Raw genomic sequence first — 19,532 nt, 5'->3', positions numbered from 1 at the left:
TATAATTTGTCAAAACATATTTTTATCACTTGCCCAATAAAATACTGTGCTTGGAGGGGAAGCATTATAGTGAACAGAGTCCTTTTTGATTCATCCATCGTTTTGTTCATACTCACCACCACTGGCGTACTCCATTATCAAATAAAGTGTCTTCTCAGTCTCAATGACTTCAAACAATTTAACTGGAGAGAAAAGGAGAGAGGAGAGAAATAGACGATTAATGAGGATAGCCAATGAGGACAACACATCCTGTCAAATACTAGCTGACAGACGAAAAGGGTGCATCTACGGAGCAAAATCATAAACGCAACATGCAACAATTTCAAAGATTTTACTGATTTACAGTTCATAAGGAAATCAGTCAGTTGAAATAAATTAATTAGGCCCTAATCTATGGATTTCACATGACTTGGCAGGGATGCAGCCATGGTTGGGCCTTGGAGAGCATAGGTCCACCCACTGGGGAGCCATGCCTAGCCAATCAAAATGAGTCTTTACAACAAAAAGGGTTTTATTAGACAGAAATACTCCTGCGGGTGAAGAAGTCGTATGTGGAGGTCCTGGGCTGATGTGGTTACACGTGGTCTGCGGTTGTGAGGCCGGTTGGACGTACTGCCAAATTCTCTAAAACGATGTTGGAGTTGGCTTATGGTAGAAAAATAAATTCAATTCTTTCTTTTTACCCTGTTTTCTCCCCAATTTTGTGGTATCCAATTGGTAGTTAGAGTCTTGTCTCACTGCTGCAACTCCCATACGGACTGAGGCGAAGGTCGAGAGCCATACATCCTCCGAAACACAACCCAACCAAGTCAGTCACACTGCTTCCTGACACAATGCCCACTTAACCCGGAAACACTGTGCACCTGGCGACCGTGTCAGCGTGCACTGCGCCCAGCCCGCCACAAGAGTTGCTAGTGCGCGATGGGACAAGGACATCCCTGCCAGTCAAACCCTCCCCTAACCCGGACGACGCTGGGACAATTGTGCGCCGCTCCATGGTTCTCCCGGTCGCGGGCTGCTGCGACAGAGCCTGGACTCGAACCCAGAATCTCTCATGGCACAGCTATCATTGCGATGCCAATTGCCCGCTCCCTCAAAACTGGAAACATCTGTGGTATTGTGTTGTGACAAAACTACACATTTTAAAAGTGGCCTTTTATTGTCCCAGCACAAGGTGCACCTTAATCAGCTTTTTGATATGCCACACCTGTCAGGTGGATGAATTATCTTGGCAAAGGATAAATGTTCTCTAACAGAGATGTAAAGAAATGTGTGCATAAAATTTGAGAGAAATAAGCTTTTTGTGTGTATGGAGAAAGAAAAATAAAACTATCAAAGCCATGTGTCGTACAAAGAAAGTGATTCATTCCTCATTGCTCTGGAGGCATAAAGGCTCTTTCAAACGCACACACACACGGGGGGCATGATGTGTGCGTGCGTGCTTTTGACTTACACACACACCCCCACGTCACAGACAAATACATTTTTCAATTAACTACAGCGAAACCACACCAACCCCTTCCATCTAGCCATCTCCTGCCATGACACCTCCAGCCCCACACACGTAGACACATACAGCTGCCTGACAATGTGGAGACCAGCACACCGAGTCTGTTTCTACATGTAAAGGAATGAAATTACCCCCTTCCTGTCACACTCATTTAATTACTCTGAGCATAGAATGGGAAAAGAGAAAGGTAGTAAGAGACTGAAGCTTTGATCAGGGCTGGACTCAAATAAAATTGACCTGACTATTACAATATAATGACAATTACTTAATTGTCCATTTTCTTAAGGAAACAGAGATTTGTCTTCTGCTTTATTGAAACTCCTCAAAAACCCACATGCACATCCCAGGAGCAGTTTAGAACCTAAGTGACCTGTACCAGGTAGATGGCCTCTAAGATTCAATATTGGCGACTGCCTGCCCAACCCACCACACCCCTAAACTATCCCACCTAAAACAATGAGCCAGCTATCAAGAGCAAAGCCACCCTAATAAATCGCCAGCCCTGCCCACCCACTCAACTAGCCTGGTCCCAGATCCGTTTGTGCTCTTACCAACTCCATAGTGGTCATTGTCAACCCAAACATGTTTGACATGACAAAGAGCTGGCATGATAGCTAAAACGGACTGGCGCTCAGGCTACCACTCAACTACTGCTTCGACATGCTCCCATCAGGTCAGAGGTGGGGATGATTTTGATTGAGTTCCCATTTTGAGAACTAATCTAAATTGAACAACAATAATAAAAAATAAAAAGTACTGCAGACATTACCATGATTGGAAACTAAGGATGCACGATATATCGGTGAACATATCGGAATCAGACGATATTAGCTAAAATGCCAACAACAGTATAGGCCCGATGTCTAGTTTAACGCTGATGTTAAAAGCAGATGTCAAAGCTACCGTGCATACCTATATAACGTAGGTAAATGACAATGACACCACGTAAAATTTTGCACTACACGTGCAACACAGCGTTCCTGACCTAGCCCACAATGTCTGCTGTGTGGATCGAGCAGTCAACAAGTCGAGCAGTCACTTGAAAGAGTAGGAAAACTTCAGCAAGACAACTCAAAGGCAGAATCCATTAAAGCCAAGATAATGGAATTCATTGCCCTTGACAATCAGCCATTCTCTGTCGTGGGTGATGTTGGCTTTCGCCGACTGGTCGAGCACCGGTACACACTACAAAGTGCGCCATTTTTCAGAAGTTACCTTACTGGAGTTACACAGTAATATCATCACTGCTATTAGCTTCATGACATATATACTATGGAAAAAAAGATACAGTAGCACTGTCAAAGCTGTACAAAAAAAGTCTGCAAACAAACAAACACCGGCCACGAACGATGTGTTAACAATACTACGTTGGTAATAAAGCATCATTTGTTCGACCGCAACTTTTGAGGTAGCTAGCTTTAGCTTGGTACCTAGCTAGCACTAATACAACCAGCCTGAAAACAATGACCAGTAGAAACTGCAGTCATTTTCATTATTCTACGCAATGATTTAGGAATCCTTGTGAGTAAGTATTAGCTAGGTTGCCACTTGTCGTTTGCCTATTGAAATTGAATTTCAGTTCATGAAAATAAATAAGCTAGCCGGCTACTTAACCCTGCTGCCCAAAGCTAATGTTATAAGCAGCCAGTTAGCTTCATCTGGCTAGTGAAGCTCGACCGGACCGGGTTATGTGTTGTGAAGCTAGCCACAATAAGGATTAGGCACAATAGTGGAATTTGCGAGCTAACTATATAGCTACTGAAACAGATGTCGTTTTGCTATGTTTTTGGGGAAGAACATTGTTTGCATCCATGAGCTAGCTAGCTTTTTTTTAATGACCAGCACTGTAGGACATATGCAATATGAGTGAGTGTAATCAATGTGTAATAACTATGTAAAAAAAAATGTATGAATGTGTTCAAATATTATGTGACGTAAACTCATATTCAGGTCCTGATTAGGCAACAAGCTTATTTGACACGTCAAATAGTGTTATTTGACCCAAAACAGTGTTCCATTGAAATCTTGGTAGAGAATGAAACGACTGAAGAGCACAGCAAGTAAGTGAAAGAAATAGGTTTTGATTATGTTTTACTGGTAATGGGGACATACGTCAATGCCAACAACATACATTTTTGGTCAGAGTGTGTGTGTGCAACCTTTATTTAACTAAGCAAGTCAGTTAAGAACATATTCTTTATTATGACGGCCCGGACGACGCTGGGCCAATTGTGCGTCGCCCTATGGGACTCCCAATCACAGCCGGATGTGATACAGCCTGGATATGAACCAGGGACTGTAGTGACGCCTCTTGCACTGAGATGCAGTGCCTTAGACCGCTGCGTCGATGTGTGTATGTGTTTTACCTATTTAACTGTACTAGAATGCTTAAAAGGCCGCTATAATTTAAATATCAGTTATCGGTATACATTTTTTTAGAGCAAGGACAATATCGGATATCGGTATTGGCCAAAAATGTAATATCGGTGCATCACTATTGGAATCATCCCAAAAACAGAAGGACAGTAAATGCCAGTCATGGCTGAAAGAAACTGATCTGTTGGTGAATAATTAGGTTGTAAAAAGCGACTAGGCAAGTCTGGGGGTTTTAAGGAACAATGGTTACCTTCAGATAAATCTCTGCCCTTGCCTTGAAGTGTGTGTGCGTGTGTATTGTGTAATCATTCCCAGGCCCGGAGTCTTAATGACGCCATTGCCCAGCGGTCAGTCCAAATTATGTTTTATGAGAGTAATTTTGACCCCCCCCCCCCCCCCCCGCGTAGCCGGAATGGGCCGAGCCAGAAAAGGAGCATCTCAAAGTCAACTGGAATGGGATCCGGGCAAAAAACAAAATCATACCAATAAGGCTCCCTTTTCCCTATCCGTCACTGCACATCCTGGAATGCTGTTTCGCTTTCCATCAAGTTTTCTTGTTATTAGTTTGTCATTTTAATTTTATGTATCCTTTATCTAGCCTGGCAAGTCCCATTGATAGAGTAACACGTTTTGCTCTGGACAAGAAGTAGCATAAAAACATTAATAGGAAGACAATACAACATCAAGGGCATACATGTACAGTGCCTTGCGAAAGTATTCAGCCCCCTTGAACTTTGACCTTTTGCCACATTTCAGGCTTCAAACATAAAGATATAAAACTGTAATTTTTTGTGAAGAATCAACAACAAGTGGGACACAATCATGAAGTGGAACGAAATTTATTGGATATTTCAAACTTTTTTAACAAATAAAAAACTGAAAAATTGGGCGTGCAAAATTATTCAGCCCCCTTAAGTTAATACTTTGTAGCGCCACCTTTTGCTGCGATTACAGCTGTAAGTCGCTTGGGGTATGTCTCTATCAGTTTTGCACATCGAGAGGCTGACATTTTTGCCCATTCCTCCTTGCAAAACAGCTCGAGCTCAGTGAGGTTGGATGGAGAGCGTTTGTGAACAGCAGTTTTCAGTTCTTTCCACAGATTCTCGATTGGATTCAGGTCTGGACTTTGACTTGGCCATTCTAACACCTGAATATGTTTATTTGTGAACCATTCCATTGTAGATTTTGCTTTATGTTTTGGATCATTGTCTTGTTGGAAGAAAAATCTCCGTCCCAGTCTCAGGTCTTTTGCAGACTCCATCAGGTTTTCTTCCAGAATGGTCCTGTATTTGGCTCCATCCATCTTCCCATCAATTTTAACCATCTTCCCTGCCCCTGCTGAAGAAAAGCAGGCCCAAACCATGATGCTGCCACCACCATGTTTGACAGTGGGGATGGTGTTCAGGGTGATGAGCTGTGTTGCTTTTACGCCAAACATAACGTTTTGCATTGTTGCCAAAAAGTTTGATTTTGGTTTCATCTGACCAGAGCACCTTCTTCCACATGTTTGGTGTGTCTCCCAGGTGGCTAGTGGCAAACTTTAAACGACACTTTTTATGGACACCTTTAAGAAATGGCTTTCTTCTTGCCACTCTTCCATAAAGGCCAGATTTGTGCAGTATACGACTGATTGTTGTCCTATGGACAGAGTCTCCCACCTCAGCTGTAGATTTCTGCAGTTCATCCAGAGTGATCATGGGCCTCTTGGCTGCATCTCTGATCAGTCTTCTCCTTGTATGAGCTGAAAGTTTAGAGGGACGTCCGGGTCTTCGTAGATTTGCAGTGGTCTGACACTCCTTCCATTTCAATATTATCGCTTGCACAGTGCTCCTTTGGATGTTTAAAGCTTGGGAAATCTTTTTGTATCCAAATCCGGCTTTAAACTTCTCCACAACAGTATCTTGGACCTGCCTGGTGTGTTCCTTGTTCTACATGATGCTCTCTGCGCTTTAAACGGACCTCTGAGACTATCACAGAGCAGGTGCATTTATACGGAGACTTGATTACACACAGGTGGATTCTATTTATCATCATTAGTCATTTAGGTCAACATTGGATCATTCAGAGATCCTCACTGAACTTCTGGAGAGAGTTTGCTGCACTGAAAGTAAAGGGGCTGAATAATTTTGCACGGACAATTTTTCAGTTTTTTATTTGTTAAAAAAAGTTTCAAATATCCAATAAATTTCGTTCCACTTCATAATTGTGTCCCACTTGTTGTTGATTCTTCACAAAAAAATTACAGTTTTATATCTTTATGTTTGAAGCCTGAAATGTGGCAAAAGGTCGAAAAGTTCAAGGGGGCCGAATACTTTCGCAAGGCACTGTACTTATCCTAGGTCAAGTCTTCGGGTGATATTCCATTTTTCTTTTATAGATAGATGGATAGTGCTGTTCTCAAAATGGTCCATGTCACAGAGTATGGAAAGCGATGGATACAAATGAATTGGACGTTGTACAATAGGAGGTTTTGAAAGAAGTCGTGTTAAATGCTGCTATAAGTATATGTAGTAACATGGTAGAGTTAGTATTAGGATTAATACGGTAGCATTAGGAGTAATATGGATACGGTACAATCTCGCTTGACACTGGCATTGCTTTTGAAAATACCTTGCATTGTTCGGATAGAATAGATGTGTTGGTTGGTCTTACCAATATTGGGGTGATTCAAGATCTTCATGATCCTGACTTCACGAAAGAGCTGTGAAAAGAAGAGAGAAAAAAAAATGTCAGGTCATCTACAATCATAATCTTCTGCAATCAAAATCACTGTCAGGGATGGTTTGTCATTTTCATCACAGAAATCAAGGAAACAAAATAACCAAGAACAAAATCAGTTTTGAAAGTGAGATAAGAGAATACTTTGTCTTCTTGCACAGAAGTTGACTTTGTATCTTGACTGGAATGACTGGAGCATATTATTGTCATCTCCCGATGATAATGTGTTGGTACTGTGAGTGTTCAAGAGCTTCACTGACGTTTGAAAAATCCCAACACAACAGGGCCACATTCAGATCATCGAGCAGTTGCATCACTGTTTTTTTGGATGACAATGCAGCTGCATTGATTTTATCTGGCCATCCAAGTTTTCTGAGCAAAAAAAATTTATAAAAGTTCAAAATGAGTTATTATTGCTGGACACAAAAGACAAAAAACAAAACACCAGCAAATCAGCTCCAAGTGAATTTAATTTTGGAAATATGTTCCAAAGAATTCCCACGCAAAGTAGAGAGAGATATGTGATGCTATACAAATGCAAGCAAGGTTTGAAATTATTATGTTTAAGTAAAACATCTCTCTTTGGGCTTCTTGCAGTCTACAAATGATTTCTATTTACGTTCCGGCCCCCAGACCATCTGCTCAAGAATAGATCGGCGTGCGGCTTAGGGTGTACATCACCAATTACACGAGTGGTCTATAGGATACTGTAACAGAGTTGAAATCAAACTTCTGTCTAGGCTCAAGACTTGGATACTGCATTGTGGGTATTACCATTCAATGAGATTAAACAGCACACCTCTGGACATGTACTACACCAGACAGTCTATACCATTGCTGGGCAGCTGCTGTGACACACCTAATTGTAGAACCTCTGGACTTTTCCTTTAATTCCAACAGTAACGGAACAATAGTTGGATGTTATCAAACAAGTCCACATACACATTTTCCAGAGGAGTAACTAGAATACTTGCTTTAAAGAGAGCTGGAGATATGATTGACATGCCTGCTGAAGTGGAGTAGAACATATTAGCATGTTCCTCTTTGACTGCTCATGTGTGTAGCGAATTTGTCACCGCTTCAGAGACGAATGGCTGGCAGGCTTTGTATCTGAGTATGTGTGTGAATTAATAGTGTGCGTGTGCTTACTGTGTGTGTTTGACAGACCATAATGGCTAATGGGGGTCCACGTGGCAACAGTCCCTGTGGCGCACCGTTACCCGGATGATTAGGCAGCTTCCGTGACAGGGTGCTGTAACATGTGTTGGCTGTCTGCCCTCTCCTCCTCACTCCCTCCTCTCCCAGATGGCAAACGATGACCAGCACCGAAAAATTCCATTCACCCTGCCTCCTACACCCCACCACATTGTCTGTAGTGGTCACGATAGCAACATTTTACTAACAATATGATACCAGTTCAAGTATCATGATACCACGGTGGAAAAAAGGCCTAGCGTCCTGTTTGCTCCGTCCTGACACTTGTCCACGTTTTCTAAACGTTATGCACGTGTTACACAAAAATCCTGTCACCGATATTCACACTTCTACTCAATACAACACATATTGAATTTAACGTCACACTGTATAATAGAACACTGCATAGAATCGCTAATTTGCTCATATTTTTATATTTAAAAAATGTTATTTAACCTTTATTTAACTAGGCTAGTCAATTAAGAACAAATTCTTATTTACAATGATGGCCTACCCCGGCCAAACCCTCCCCTAACCCGGATGACACTGGGCCAAATGTGCGCCGCCTGATCACGGCCGGTTGTGATACAGCCTGGGTTCAAACCAGGGTCTATAGTGACGTCTCTAGCACTGTGATGCAGTGCCAGAGACCGCAGCACCACTCGGGAGCCTCCGAGTGGCCTGCCTGTGATTTGGCTGGAAGGAATAGACATTGGATAATGATCAGCATTTCATTGTGGCAGTAAGATGAATACGCTGCATTCAAATTTTACTCTTCAGTTAACAAAAGACACTCAAACACTCACTCTGCTTCCAACTTTAAAAAAGGTTAGGCACCAAACAGAATGTAAGGAGCACCAGAAAGAGATTAATTAGCGGCCCGGGATTAGTTCAAAATGGCCCACGACATGGTTTGTGAAATTATATCTAATGTGCGTGAAATCGCACAGAAAGGAAAAATGGTAGCGCCGGTAATATACGTAATTTCTTTAACCGTTTGAGCTAGAGACAAGACATTTTCTTTGCTGTAAAGCTGCAAGCATGATCGTCGCGAAGCCGTTTTTCCCTCTCTGGCACCGCTGCGTTGCATGACAGAAAACTTGCAAAGCCTACCAGACTGGCCCGTTCTCTTGGTTATAACAGGGATGAAATTATATACACAACGCATCAACTTCGCTCGCTCGGAGCACTGCTCCAATGTATCAAATGTACAAAATGTAACAGAAGACTGATCAGGGTCTGAATAAATTATGTTAAAAACTGATGGCGGAATTGATGCGTAGAGGATGCGGCTGGCGGATTACAGATGCCACACCTGAAATGCGCATGAAACCGGATTACCGGGTTAGCCGGTAATAGCCAGCTATTGGCCTATAAAAAGATTTAAAGGCCGAAATTTTTTTTAAAAGAATTGGGAGCCAGCCACCTGTCCAGTAGAATAAAACGTAAAAAAGCATAGCGAAAACGCTTTTGAACTTATTCATTGATGAAAATACTGGTCGATGGAAATACATATGACTGGTCATGCTTATTTGTCTATAGCTTAATTTGCAGTACCAGTCAAAAGTTTGGACACACCTACTCAATGGTTTTTCTTTATTTGTAATTTTTTTTGTAGTATAATAATGAAGACATCAAAACTATGAAATAAACAAATCAAAATATATTTTATAGTTGAGATTTTTCAAAGTAGCCACTCTTTGCCTTGATTCAGCTTTACACACTTTTGGCATTCTCTCAACCAGCTTCATGAGGTAGTCACCTGGAATGCATTTCAATTAACAGGTGTGCCTTGTTAAAAGTTCATTTGTGGAATTTCTTCAGTTGTCCTGTGACAAGTTAGAGGTGATATATAGAAGATAGCCCTTTTTGGTAAAAGGACCAAGTCCATATTATGGCAAGAAAAGCTCAAATAAGCAAAAAGAAACAATAGTCCATCCTTACTTTCAGACATGAGGGCCAGTCAATGCGGAAAATTTCAAGAACCATCAAGCACTATGATGAAACTGGCACTCATGAGGACCGCCACAGAGTTGCCTCTGCTGCAGAGGATAAGTTAATTAGTTAATTCCACCTCAGATTGCAGCCCAAATAAATGCTTTACAGAGTTCAAGTAACCGACACATCTCAACATCAACTGTTCAGAGGAGACTGCGTGAACCAGGCCTTCATGGTCAAATTGCTGCAAAGAAATTAATAAAAGGACACCAATAAGAAGAAGAGACATGCTTGGGCCAAGAAACGCGAGCAATGGACATTGGACCAGTGGAAATTTGTCCTTTTGGTTCCAACCGCCATTTCTTTCTGAGACGCAGAGTAGGTGAACAGATGATCTCCGCACGTGTGGTTCCCACCGTGAAGCATGGAGGTGGTGGTGTGGGAGTGCTTTGCTGGTGCCACTGATCTATTTAGAATTCAAGGCACACTTAACCAGCATGGCTACCACAGCATTCTGCAGCAATTCGCCATCCCATCTGGTTTGCGCTTAGTGGGACTATTATTTGTTTTTCAACAGGAGAATGACCCAACACACCTACAGGCTGTGTAAGGGATATTAGACCAATGACAGAGATGGAGTGCTGCATCAGATGACCTGGGCTCCACAATCACCTGACCTCAACCCAATTGAGATGGTTTTGGATGAGTTGGACCGCAGACCCAAGTAGTGCGATGGGCCCTGGTCAAAGTAGTGCAGTATATAGGGAGGCAGCCATCATCCTCTGACTGAACCAGCGGGGAAACCCCTCTCAAGGTCTTTCAAGGTGAGGGAAAAAATAAACAATACAAAGAAAGAACTATGGTTCTCCTGTTCAGTGCATATGCACACAAACGCTTACCAGCATGAATTAAACAGATATGGAAATCAACTGAGAAAGTAGATAAGCTTGTACTAAATGTTGCCTTTTGGTTGCATTAACATAGTATTGCGGGGTATGGTGATGCTATTGCTAAAAAAAATGCAAATATAACGCTCTACAATTGATGCTATACGGTTTACACTCTCATCTTATCAGTGTACACACACGCCTGGTGAGAGAATCCCCCCGCATCCCCTCCCCTGAAACAAAGGGAAAACCAAACCATGACCCTATGAGTCATTATGACAATGAATAGATATCGAATTTATTCTTATTTGTTTCAGCGCAAATGTTTCAAATGCCTGTATCGCAAGAATCGAATTCCTATTATGTTTTTTTCATTTTTATGAGCGTTTGTCTTCTCGGTCTCGTCTCCTTCGCTCCTTCTGTGCCGTGTGTATTGTGCACCTTCCCATTCGCACGCAGACCCCAAGCCATTCCCCCTGCCACTCACAACAACAAAGACGAAAGATCACTTCTTCCTCTCTGACAAACAGCTTCAACTCCCTATTTGCATGTGAAGGTTTGGTCCAACAGAACCGGTCACAAGGACTCTGAAACACAATAAGACAGTTTACTGTAATAGAGAAAACCTCTCTAACGATACCATTTTTATGTCTCAGCTCCTCAAATTGCGCGAAGAGCAAAACCTACTAAAACAGGAGTATCAATGAACATTGATTCTGAATGCTAGGTTTGTCACTCGCGGGATTGTGGTACCACTTACCGCTAGCAGCTTATCACACACTGCTATACTAGCTGTCTAGTCTACGTTTTTATAAAATGAGCATAAAAAAAATATTATCTAAAGGAATTGGCAACTTGTTCTCATTCTGAGAAATAAGGTAAACCACTTGATTTGAACATCTGAACAGTGGACAGGCTAGCAAGCTGTTCAAACAGGTGGGAGACAGACAGGTGTGTTCATAACAATTCAACTGTTCTGCCTGGTTACCTAGCAAATAGAACCAAGTTGGCTAGACTTTAAATATAAAGATTAGCTGGCTACCAACTAGCACGTGAACTTCTGCTTGTGAGATTGTTTATACGAGACCTGTGTTAATTTTCTATAATGCCTGACACAAGGAGTTGGTAATTATTAGCGAATGTGCATTATGCATGGTTCTGGTTAAATTTGTAACAAAAAGGACATTTTCATTGGACAGACTTAAAAGCCAGATCAGTGATTGCAAAAAAGCAGGTTAAAAATGATTTTGTTAATATAATTACGTTAGTGGGTCTTATGGTTGTGGAAGGCATATATTTTGCCCAGGTATAATTTCACAAGCCCTGAATTCATTAGACTATTGCTGACTGTTTGAAATGCAGTGTATTTTACCTTTAAATTGTACAACAAAGCTTAGAGAAAACATTAATACTGAGATGTGCTGTATATCGTGAATTGCCCATAAGTCTGTAATAATCGAGATACGATTTTTAGGCCATAATCACCAAGCCCTGATAGAAATGAGTGAAGATGAAGCACCTTCTATGAGGAAAACGTTTTGGGGTAAAGTTTCCTCTAGGTACAGATCTAGGAACAGCTTCACCTCATCCAATCCTAACCTTAAATTAATCACTACCGGGGTAAATGCAATACTGACCCAATATCAGCATCTAGGGTCAACTTTACCCTACACCAGGGAAAACACTGTACACAGGTGCACTACTAGAATGAGGCGTCAGTGTACAGAAGCGTGAAGCTGTAGTGGGCAGGAACAGTGGTTGTATTTTTAGATCCGGGGCTATAAATAGCTCCGCACTTGGATACGGGAGAGCCTTGTAGCCACCGGATTCAACTCGATTCATTTTCATGACATCGCGGCTCGTGATTGGCTCCTTGAAAAGCGAGGCTGGGTGGGAGCAACGAGCATCTGTGAGTAACGGATTGTGTGTATTTTTAACCGTGTGGATGTGTACATTGAATATGTGAACTCCATGCATGTGTGTTTGAGCATTGGGGTACTTCTGCCCAGTACACCCAAACCAGTCTACCACTCACAAACCACCCTCTTTGAAATGCACATAGAAAAATATGAGGAGAGGGGCAGACAAAAAAAAAAAAAAAGACCGAATTTGAGCATTATCTTTGGTTTTTATTAATGATTTGCGTCATTCACTGTCTCGGACCACATATGCGTCTTGCTCTTAAGAGTACCTCTAGAGAGTTCCCCCATACATCACAGCAACGTCAGCCCTTTCACACGTACATTTCTCAATGAACTACAGAGAAACCACACAGCCATCCCCTGTTTATCTAGTCCTCTACTCCCATGACCCTTTGTGTCCGAGGGCCCCCCTTAGGGTGGCCTCTTGATGCCTGACGCGGAGTGACAGACACGTGGGCCAGCCTCGCCTGCCTCCCATGACGCAAGTAGCACAGGAGTCTAGTCTTATCCACTGCAGAGAGCTGGGTTGCGTTCAGCCGGCACCACTGTATGAAAGCGTTCTCAAAACGGTAAATTAAAACTGTTTTATTATCAGTAAATTTTTGGTTAGTACTGCCTCGGTCGGTCCCAACCCACAAAAATTTGGTTTCATGCCCACTCTGGTTGTACCTGTGTTAAGACAAACCAAGAGCCTACTTTAAACCAATCTAATTAACCTAAATGAAAGCTGCAATGTGTAACTTTTTGGGCGACCTGACCAAATTCACATGGAAATGTGAGTTATAGGTCTGTCACTCATTGAAAGCAAGTCTAAGAAGCGGTATATCTGTTCTATGTGAGCAATTTCTATGCTTCCTTTTTAGCGTTTCGTTTTTGCGTCTTTTACTTTATTTTTACCCCAGCATCAAACAGCTCAAAATACAATATTTTCGGTTATGGAAAATATATTTCACAGCGATTTAGATGGTACAATGATTCTTTACCGTGCTTGTTTTGTCACAAACTGAAATTAGAGTAACATTAAGAATTTTTGCAACCAGGTAATGGTGGAGCGATTTCTGCATATCACTCCTTTAACCACATATGTGCCTTCCCACCAGAGACTAGATTCAATTCCTGCATCTTCTATTCCTGCTATGTCTCCTCCTCCCATTATCTCGCTCTCTCCCTCTGTTTCTAAACTACCTGTAATAAAGCATGAAAAAATACAAATGGGAGTGGAATTCCACTCTAACAGAAATAAAAATGATCCTTATAGGACAGTGGTCACCAACCTTTTCTGAGTCAAGATCACTGAGTCGAAATGCATGCATAGATCTACCGCTCTGATTCTTATTAACATGACTTAAAAAATGTAAGCCTATGTACAACATTAACCAATTAAAAACAGTACTGTAGCAACGAGGTTTGTGCAGTAAGCTCTAGGCCCAATACATTATCACCGCATTCTGGCTTTGCTTGAATTTACCTGCCAATGCATTGTTGTTCGGGGCATTTTTTAAAATTATTTTTCAAAATTTGAGGTAGGCTATATGATCACCCTGGTAATAGATCCATTGTTGTATTACTTGTGAGGCACAGCTGAGTGAGCATACATTTAAATTATTTTATTTTACTGGGCTGATGGTGCCTTCATCTGATTGTCAGTCTCAGCGGAGGGTGAGAGCAGCAGACTGAGGGTCCGTCTCTCAACATCCTTCCGCTCTCCCTTTCCTCCACTGACACTGACCAAAAAAGGACACCGTCTTCCAGCTGATGGCGAAACGCGAGTCGCACCACATTATTTTTGCCTCCTGCACAAATTCATGTTGTTACTCCAATGAAAAGAGAAAGTGAAATATTCCTTGATATTAAAAAAGACCCAATCCGCTAATAATAACGCAAACCTATAGATACACTTTCCTACTCATTCATTACTGCTGCACTGCTTGTTGTAGCGCTGAGTGGAAATAGGAAGAACGCGCATTTTATGGGTTATAAAAGTGTTGAATACAAAGTGTTGACATTGCTGAGTAAGAACTTAAACATGAACTCATAAAAACAGCAGCTCTTTGCTGTATTCGTTGACTGTCTCTCTCTCTAGTCATGGTTTTAAAATCTCACAGTATCAATTTTGACGTAGCTTTCTTTTATGCCTGCTACGTGACTGCAGACTCGGTCATCTGAGCAATCTGATTGGCCAGCGAAGGCATAGTGCACTTGATTTCCTTTCCAGGCCCACCGGGAAGGCAGAGTTTGTACCTTCAGACACATGAAATGGCAACAGTTTGCCTACCCGGCGCGCAGGGCAGCTGAATTGGCTGCACCTACCAACAACAGCCCGAGACAAATAAAAAAATAGGAACACAAGGCTTTATCGTTGTTGTTTCTTTACAGAAATGTTTGATGATCGACAAGTCGATCGACCGGTTGGTGACCACTGTTATAGGACAAGCAGTGCTACTGCACTATGACTGGCATGTTGTCCAGACAAAGCTTAGACCAGTGTGTTCCATAAGTGCCAGCTGCCAGCCAAATAGCTGACCACTAACACCTTATGTTACTGGGGTGTTAAAGTGGCTACCAAATTTGATTTTGTAGGGCAAAAGTTTTGTGGTGGGGCATGCCACCGCGCCCCCCTAGCTTGCTCCTTCTATTCCAGTGTCATACACCTATTGGTGCCCAGCCCACATGGCCTTTAATAACACACATATCTATTTAATGAAGTAATATGTGTACAAAACTAAATTATATTTAGTAATTTACACATATAGGACAGCCATCGTAAGAACAGCTGCCATTTTGGCCACATTATACAAACAACACATTTCTCATTCTCCCCCTTTGAAAATACATTTAGCGATATCAAATACAGCTACTTTTTTCCATTATTCTGGCTACTCCAGATTTCCGGGAACACACAAGTTGTTTTTAAATGGTGTTGAAAAAGATAATGAAACACTATCACAGAAGAAGCAGTACAAATGTGTGGGGGAGGGTGATCAGCCACATAGGAGATAGTGAGGACATCCATGAAGTGACGTGCACAGTGCTTTCACAGTGAAAATTGTACGAACTTCAAAAATATGGCAAACATATACACGCGCCCACACAAACCTGTGTGATCCACATGAAGACAACACACATAAAAGAGTAAACGCTACAATGAAAGTGTCGCAGACACGCACAGACAACAGTGTGTGGAAAAGTCCGGGAAGCGGAAAGGTCACCTACCTGCTTAGAATGCAAGATGCGAAACTAAAGAAGAGATGGAAAGAGAGGGAGAGAGAGAGAAAGGCAAAAGGCTAAATGATGGAGCAGCAGGAAGCAGGAGAGGGGTGGGGGCTCTTTCTCGCCACACCCATCCCCACCGGCCCCAACAAAAATCTCCCCCAACAATACAGAGTGACAGATCAATTGATCACATTTGGATTCTGTCCGGTCCCTTTGTTCCCCTCACGAGCACTGTCGCGCTCCAAAATTTCCCGACTCGTCTTTCTTGAGCGCAGAGTCCAGGCCTGACACAGCAGATAGGCCAGAGGGGTACCAGCCCAGGGAACATGCAGTGTTTACTAGTATTGTATTATTTGTACTCATAGTAGTACAACTAACATCATTATCCAGCTAAGGAGTGACACCGGACTGGAGGAGGAGGAGACTGCGTCTGCAATGGAGGACAGGAAGCTCTGGAAGACAGACTTTTCATCCCGTCGACCCCAGCAGATCAGATGATGATGATTAGAGTTTTTATTTTGATCTTTAACTAGGCAAGTCAGTGAAGAACACATTCTGATTTACAATCACAGCCTACCAAAAGGCAAAAAAGGCCTCCTGCCTTTTAGTAGTACAGTTACAGTAGTTTTAGAATGAAAGGCTTTATATGAGAATGATATACAGCTAGCTGCTCAAGTACTACCATGGTAACTGCAGAGTATAAGTGGCCTTATAGCTCAGACTGATGTATTATAATGGAACACGCTTGAGTACACCAACTGAAAATGGACAAGTCAAATCAACCTTAAACTGAGAGGAAACAAACAGAGGAAACAAACTAAGACAAATGAAGCAGCCTTACTAATTAATAATGGGTAGGAATGGGAGATGTTTTACATTACGGCAGCCTTATACTACTACAGTTATGCTTAGGAAATAGTCTACGTAACCATTGGGACCAGAAATTGGCATGGGCATTTCTAACAAACCAGACAGTTTTTTTTTCTCCCTCGAGGCCCCCATTGTTAGACATTTAATGACCATCCTGCGCAAAACCCGCCCACTGGGCTATAGATGGACCAACCCATGCTCAATTGCCAGTCTGTTTCTGTACCAAGTCAAATTGGAGGACGTAAACGACAAAGTAACATCGAATAGTATCCACTGAACAACCAGAGTACTATTTGGGTAATTCAACTGTAGTTTAGTCTGTCGCAGACTACGGAGTTGTGGAGTGCTACCATGTTATTGAGCACCATCAAATTAGAAATATATACATTTTCTCAATTGAAATTAACACTACCCTGACTTCATTCTGTTATCATTTTTCTCAATAGGCTCCTCACAAAACACACCACATTTGACTACCCAACAAATTCTATTCAGAGGTCCTTAAAGATGCTCCTTTCTCCTCACTCTTAATATGCAATTTGTAATGCATTCTTGTGTATTGAGCAACAGACATGGTGAAATCTAGGGGATATTTTTAGAATTCCACCACGATGCCACAACAACATTCCGAGCTGACTTTGACAAGTGTACAACTTCCGGCGAGGGTGGAATTCATTGACAGTGTTCTGGATATCTGTGTCTGTGGGTCCATCTTTCCGACTCACTCTTGGTTTCCCGCTGAACCGCTTTCTCAGGCGCTCATACACACACGCACTCTGATTTACCCCACATCATTAAAAACTCTGTTCAGTGCAGCAGCCGGACTGCACATTTCTCAAGACAAACCACACACACACGTGACAATGACGCACACGCCGAAAAATGTCCGTTTAGCTAGACTGGTTAAGCTAGGCTTGTTAATTGCTTCCAGAAGTCACAACCATTGACACAGTTGAGCCCTCTTTCCATTATGGCACAGGTACAAAGATGAGCCCTCTTTCTAACTCTATGGGCAGACTCTGCATTGGGTTGTTCCATGTCATATCAGCAAGCCATGACACCCACCATCTCAGATTGCTCTGAAATCATTTCTGTAGTTATTTTATTTAACCTTTATTTCACTAGGCAAGTCAGTTAAGAACAAATTCTTATTTACAATGACGTCCTACCCCGGCCAAACCTGGACGACGGTGGGCCAATTGTGCCCCGCCCTATGTGACTCCCAATCATGGCCGGATGTGATACAGCCTGGATTCGAACCAGGGACTGTAGTGACGCCTCTTGCACTGAGATGCAGTGCCTTAGACCGCTGCACCACTCGGGACCCCAGTTAGAAACAGATAAGATTAGCATTCCTGCAAACATTCTTTTGTTGAAATATAAATTTGATCTGAGAAATTAAGCTAATTGATTGCACACTTATAGGCCCTTTTATTTTACAGGATTCATATAAATAGAGTACCTAACATCCGATTTGGACCAAACTTTTGAGGAACCCAAAGAAATAGTCAAAAACCACCCACAGACCCCACGCCCATCCCACCCCTATAACGGTTATACAGCATCAGTTCTCCATGTCTGACTAGTAGTATGGAGTTGCGACTCGGACTATTGTAATGTATTCTCAGTGAATTTAGTGAATTTTTGTTCAGAGAAATTAGTCATTGAAATTGTTTGGTTTATGTCCCATCCAACATCCTGATATTACCAGGTTCTGACCCCTGAATTTGCATTAGCCTTCATGTGACTGGTGCGTTCCAACTATGGGAACTATATCATAACCGACCTGATATGACCGTGGCGGTCGGTGCCGTTTAGATTAGGGAGCACATTTTTTTTTTTTATGAGCATGGCCATATTTCTACTTCAGCATATTGGATAACTAACTCATATTCCATTCACCCAGCTCAATGTAAGGTTTAGGTTTAGGCTACTACATGATACTCGAATTTGCCCTTTATCCATTATGAGTTTGCTACTACCTAGCCAACAAATTAAAAAAAGTTTATAAAGTAAGTGCACAGGTCAAGATACAAATCGGGGTAATCAAGGTGACAGACAGTGAGTGACACATTCAATACCACCTTGCACACTCATCTGCATCTAGCAGATCTGGGGTAATCATTCGTCCAAACAGTTGTAACTAAAATTACTGGATAAATTCAGGTAGGTCCCTCCCCATTTCGTTCCGTTTGTTTTCGTTAAAAAAAAGAAAAAAAAGAAAGAAGTTTTGCAACAGAATCGACAGAATTAATAGAGTTCACATTCATACCAGCCACAAACAGCATCATCCATTTGTTCATTGTACAATTCCTTCTCGCATCTACATGCTCTCCTCCTCTCACCTTTTTCCTTCGCTTGTGGACTTCAGTGCACAACACAGCCGTTTGTGAGCAGATTCAAAAACCTCTAAATAGCCAAACTTTCATACCATAAATCGCTACACAGCCTACATCGTCATCACCATTGTAACGTTATACCATTAAAATCAACAAACTAGAACTAAGGCGTGCGGTACGGTATACAGAAACTACTTTTCCGACGTTGGAACATCAAAAACGGTTCTGTTAAATGTCTCACGGATTATGTCTGTCTATCAGCGCGCCGTGCCTGCTCCACTTAGCCTGCACTGGGAGTCTGGGCTGCAAATAAGTTAACACACATGAATAATGTGACAGCATTTAGAAATGTTGAAACTGTTCATTACTGTTCACAAAACAATGTCCATAAAGGCTAGAACACTTTACAATGCAAGACGATACCAGTAGCTTTCAGCTTTGTAGTCTAACTTTCCTTGCTAGCTTACAGCTAAAGCAAACATTAATTCACTACCCTAGTACTTTGTGATACGCAAAATATGCTGATTTCTGTGACTTTGGCTAATATGCTTAGTTTTTTGCTGTG

The 19,532-nt window shown here is 41.9% G+C and overlaps 1 protein-coding gene across 7 annotated transcripts in view; it reads right to left on the bottom strand.

Annotated features, from left to right (window-relative positions):
• LOC100286710 (serine/threonine-protein kinase MARK1) overlaps window positions 1–19,532 on the bottom strand; it is an 87,999-nt gene that overhangs the window by 29,134 nt on the left and 39,333 nt on the right. For 4 of the 7 annotated variants that reach the window (XM_014131219.3, XM_014131223.3, XM_014131221.3 and 1 more), the window contains exons 4-5: window positions 6,539–6,587; window positions 117–182 (exon numbers count right to left, since the gene is read on the bottom strand). In XM_014131219.3, coding sequence (XP_013986694.1) covers window positions 117–182; window positions 6,539–6,587 — 115 coding nt within the window. Of the gene's footprint in view, window positions 1–116; window positions 183–6,538; window positions 6,588–15,758; window positions 15,783–19,532 lie in introns of all 7 variants that reach the window. The other 3 variants (XM_014131218.3, XM_014131220.3, XM_014131222.3) reach the window with 1 other exon arrangement.

This window comes from Salmo salar, chromosome 12 (genome assembly GCF_965601325.2).
Source record: "Salmo salar chromosome 12, fSalSal1, whole genome shotgun sequence".
Lineage (NCBI taxonomy): Eukaryota > Metazoa > Chordata > Actinopteri > Salmoniformes > Salmonidae > Salmo > Salmo salar.
This window is presented reverse-complemented; position numbering and strand designations above follow the sequence as displayed.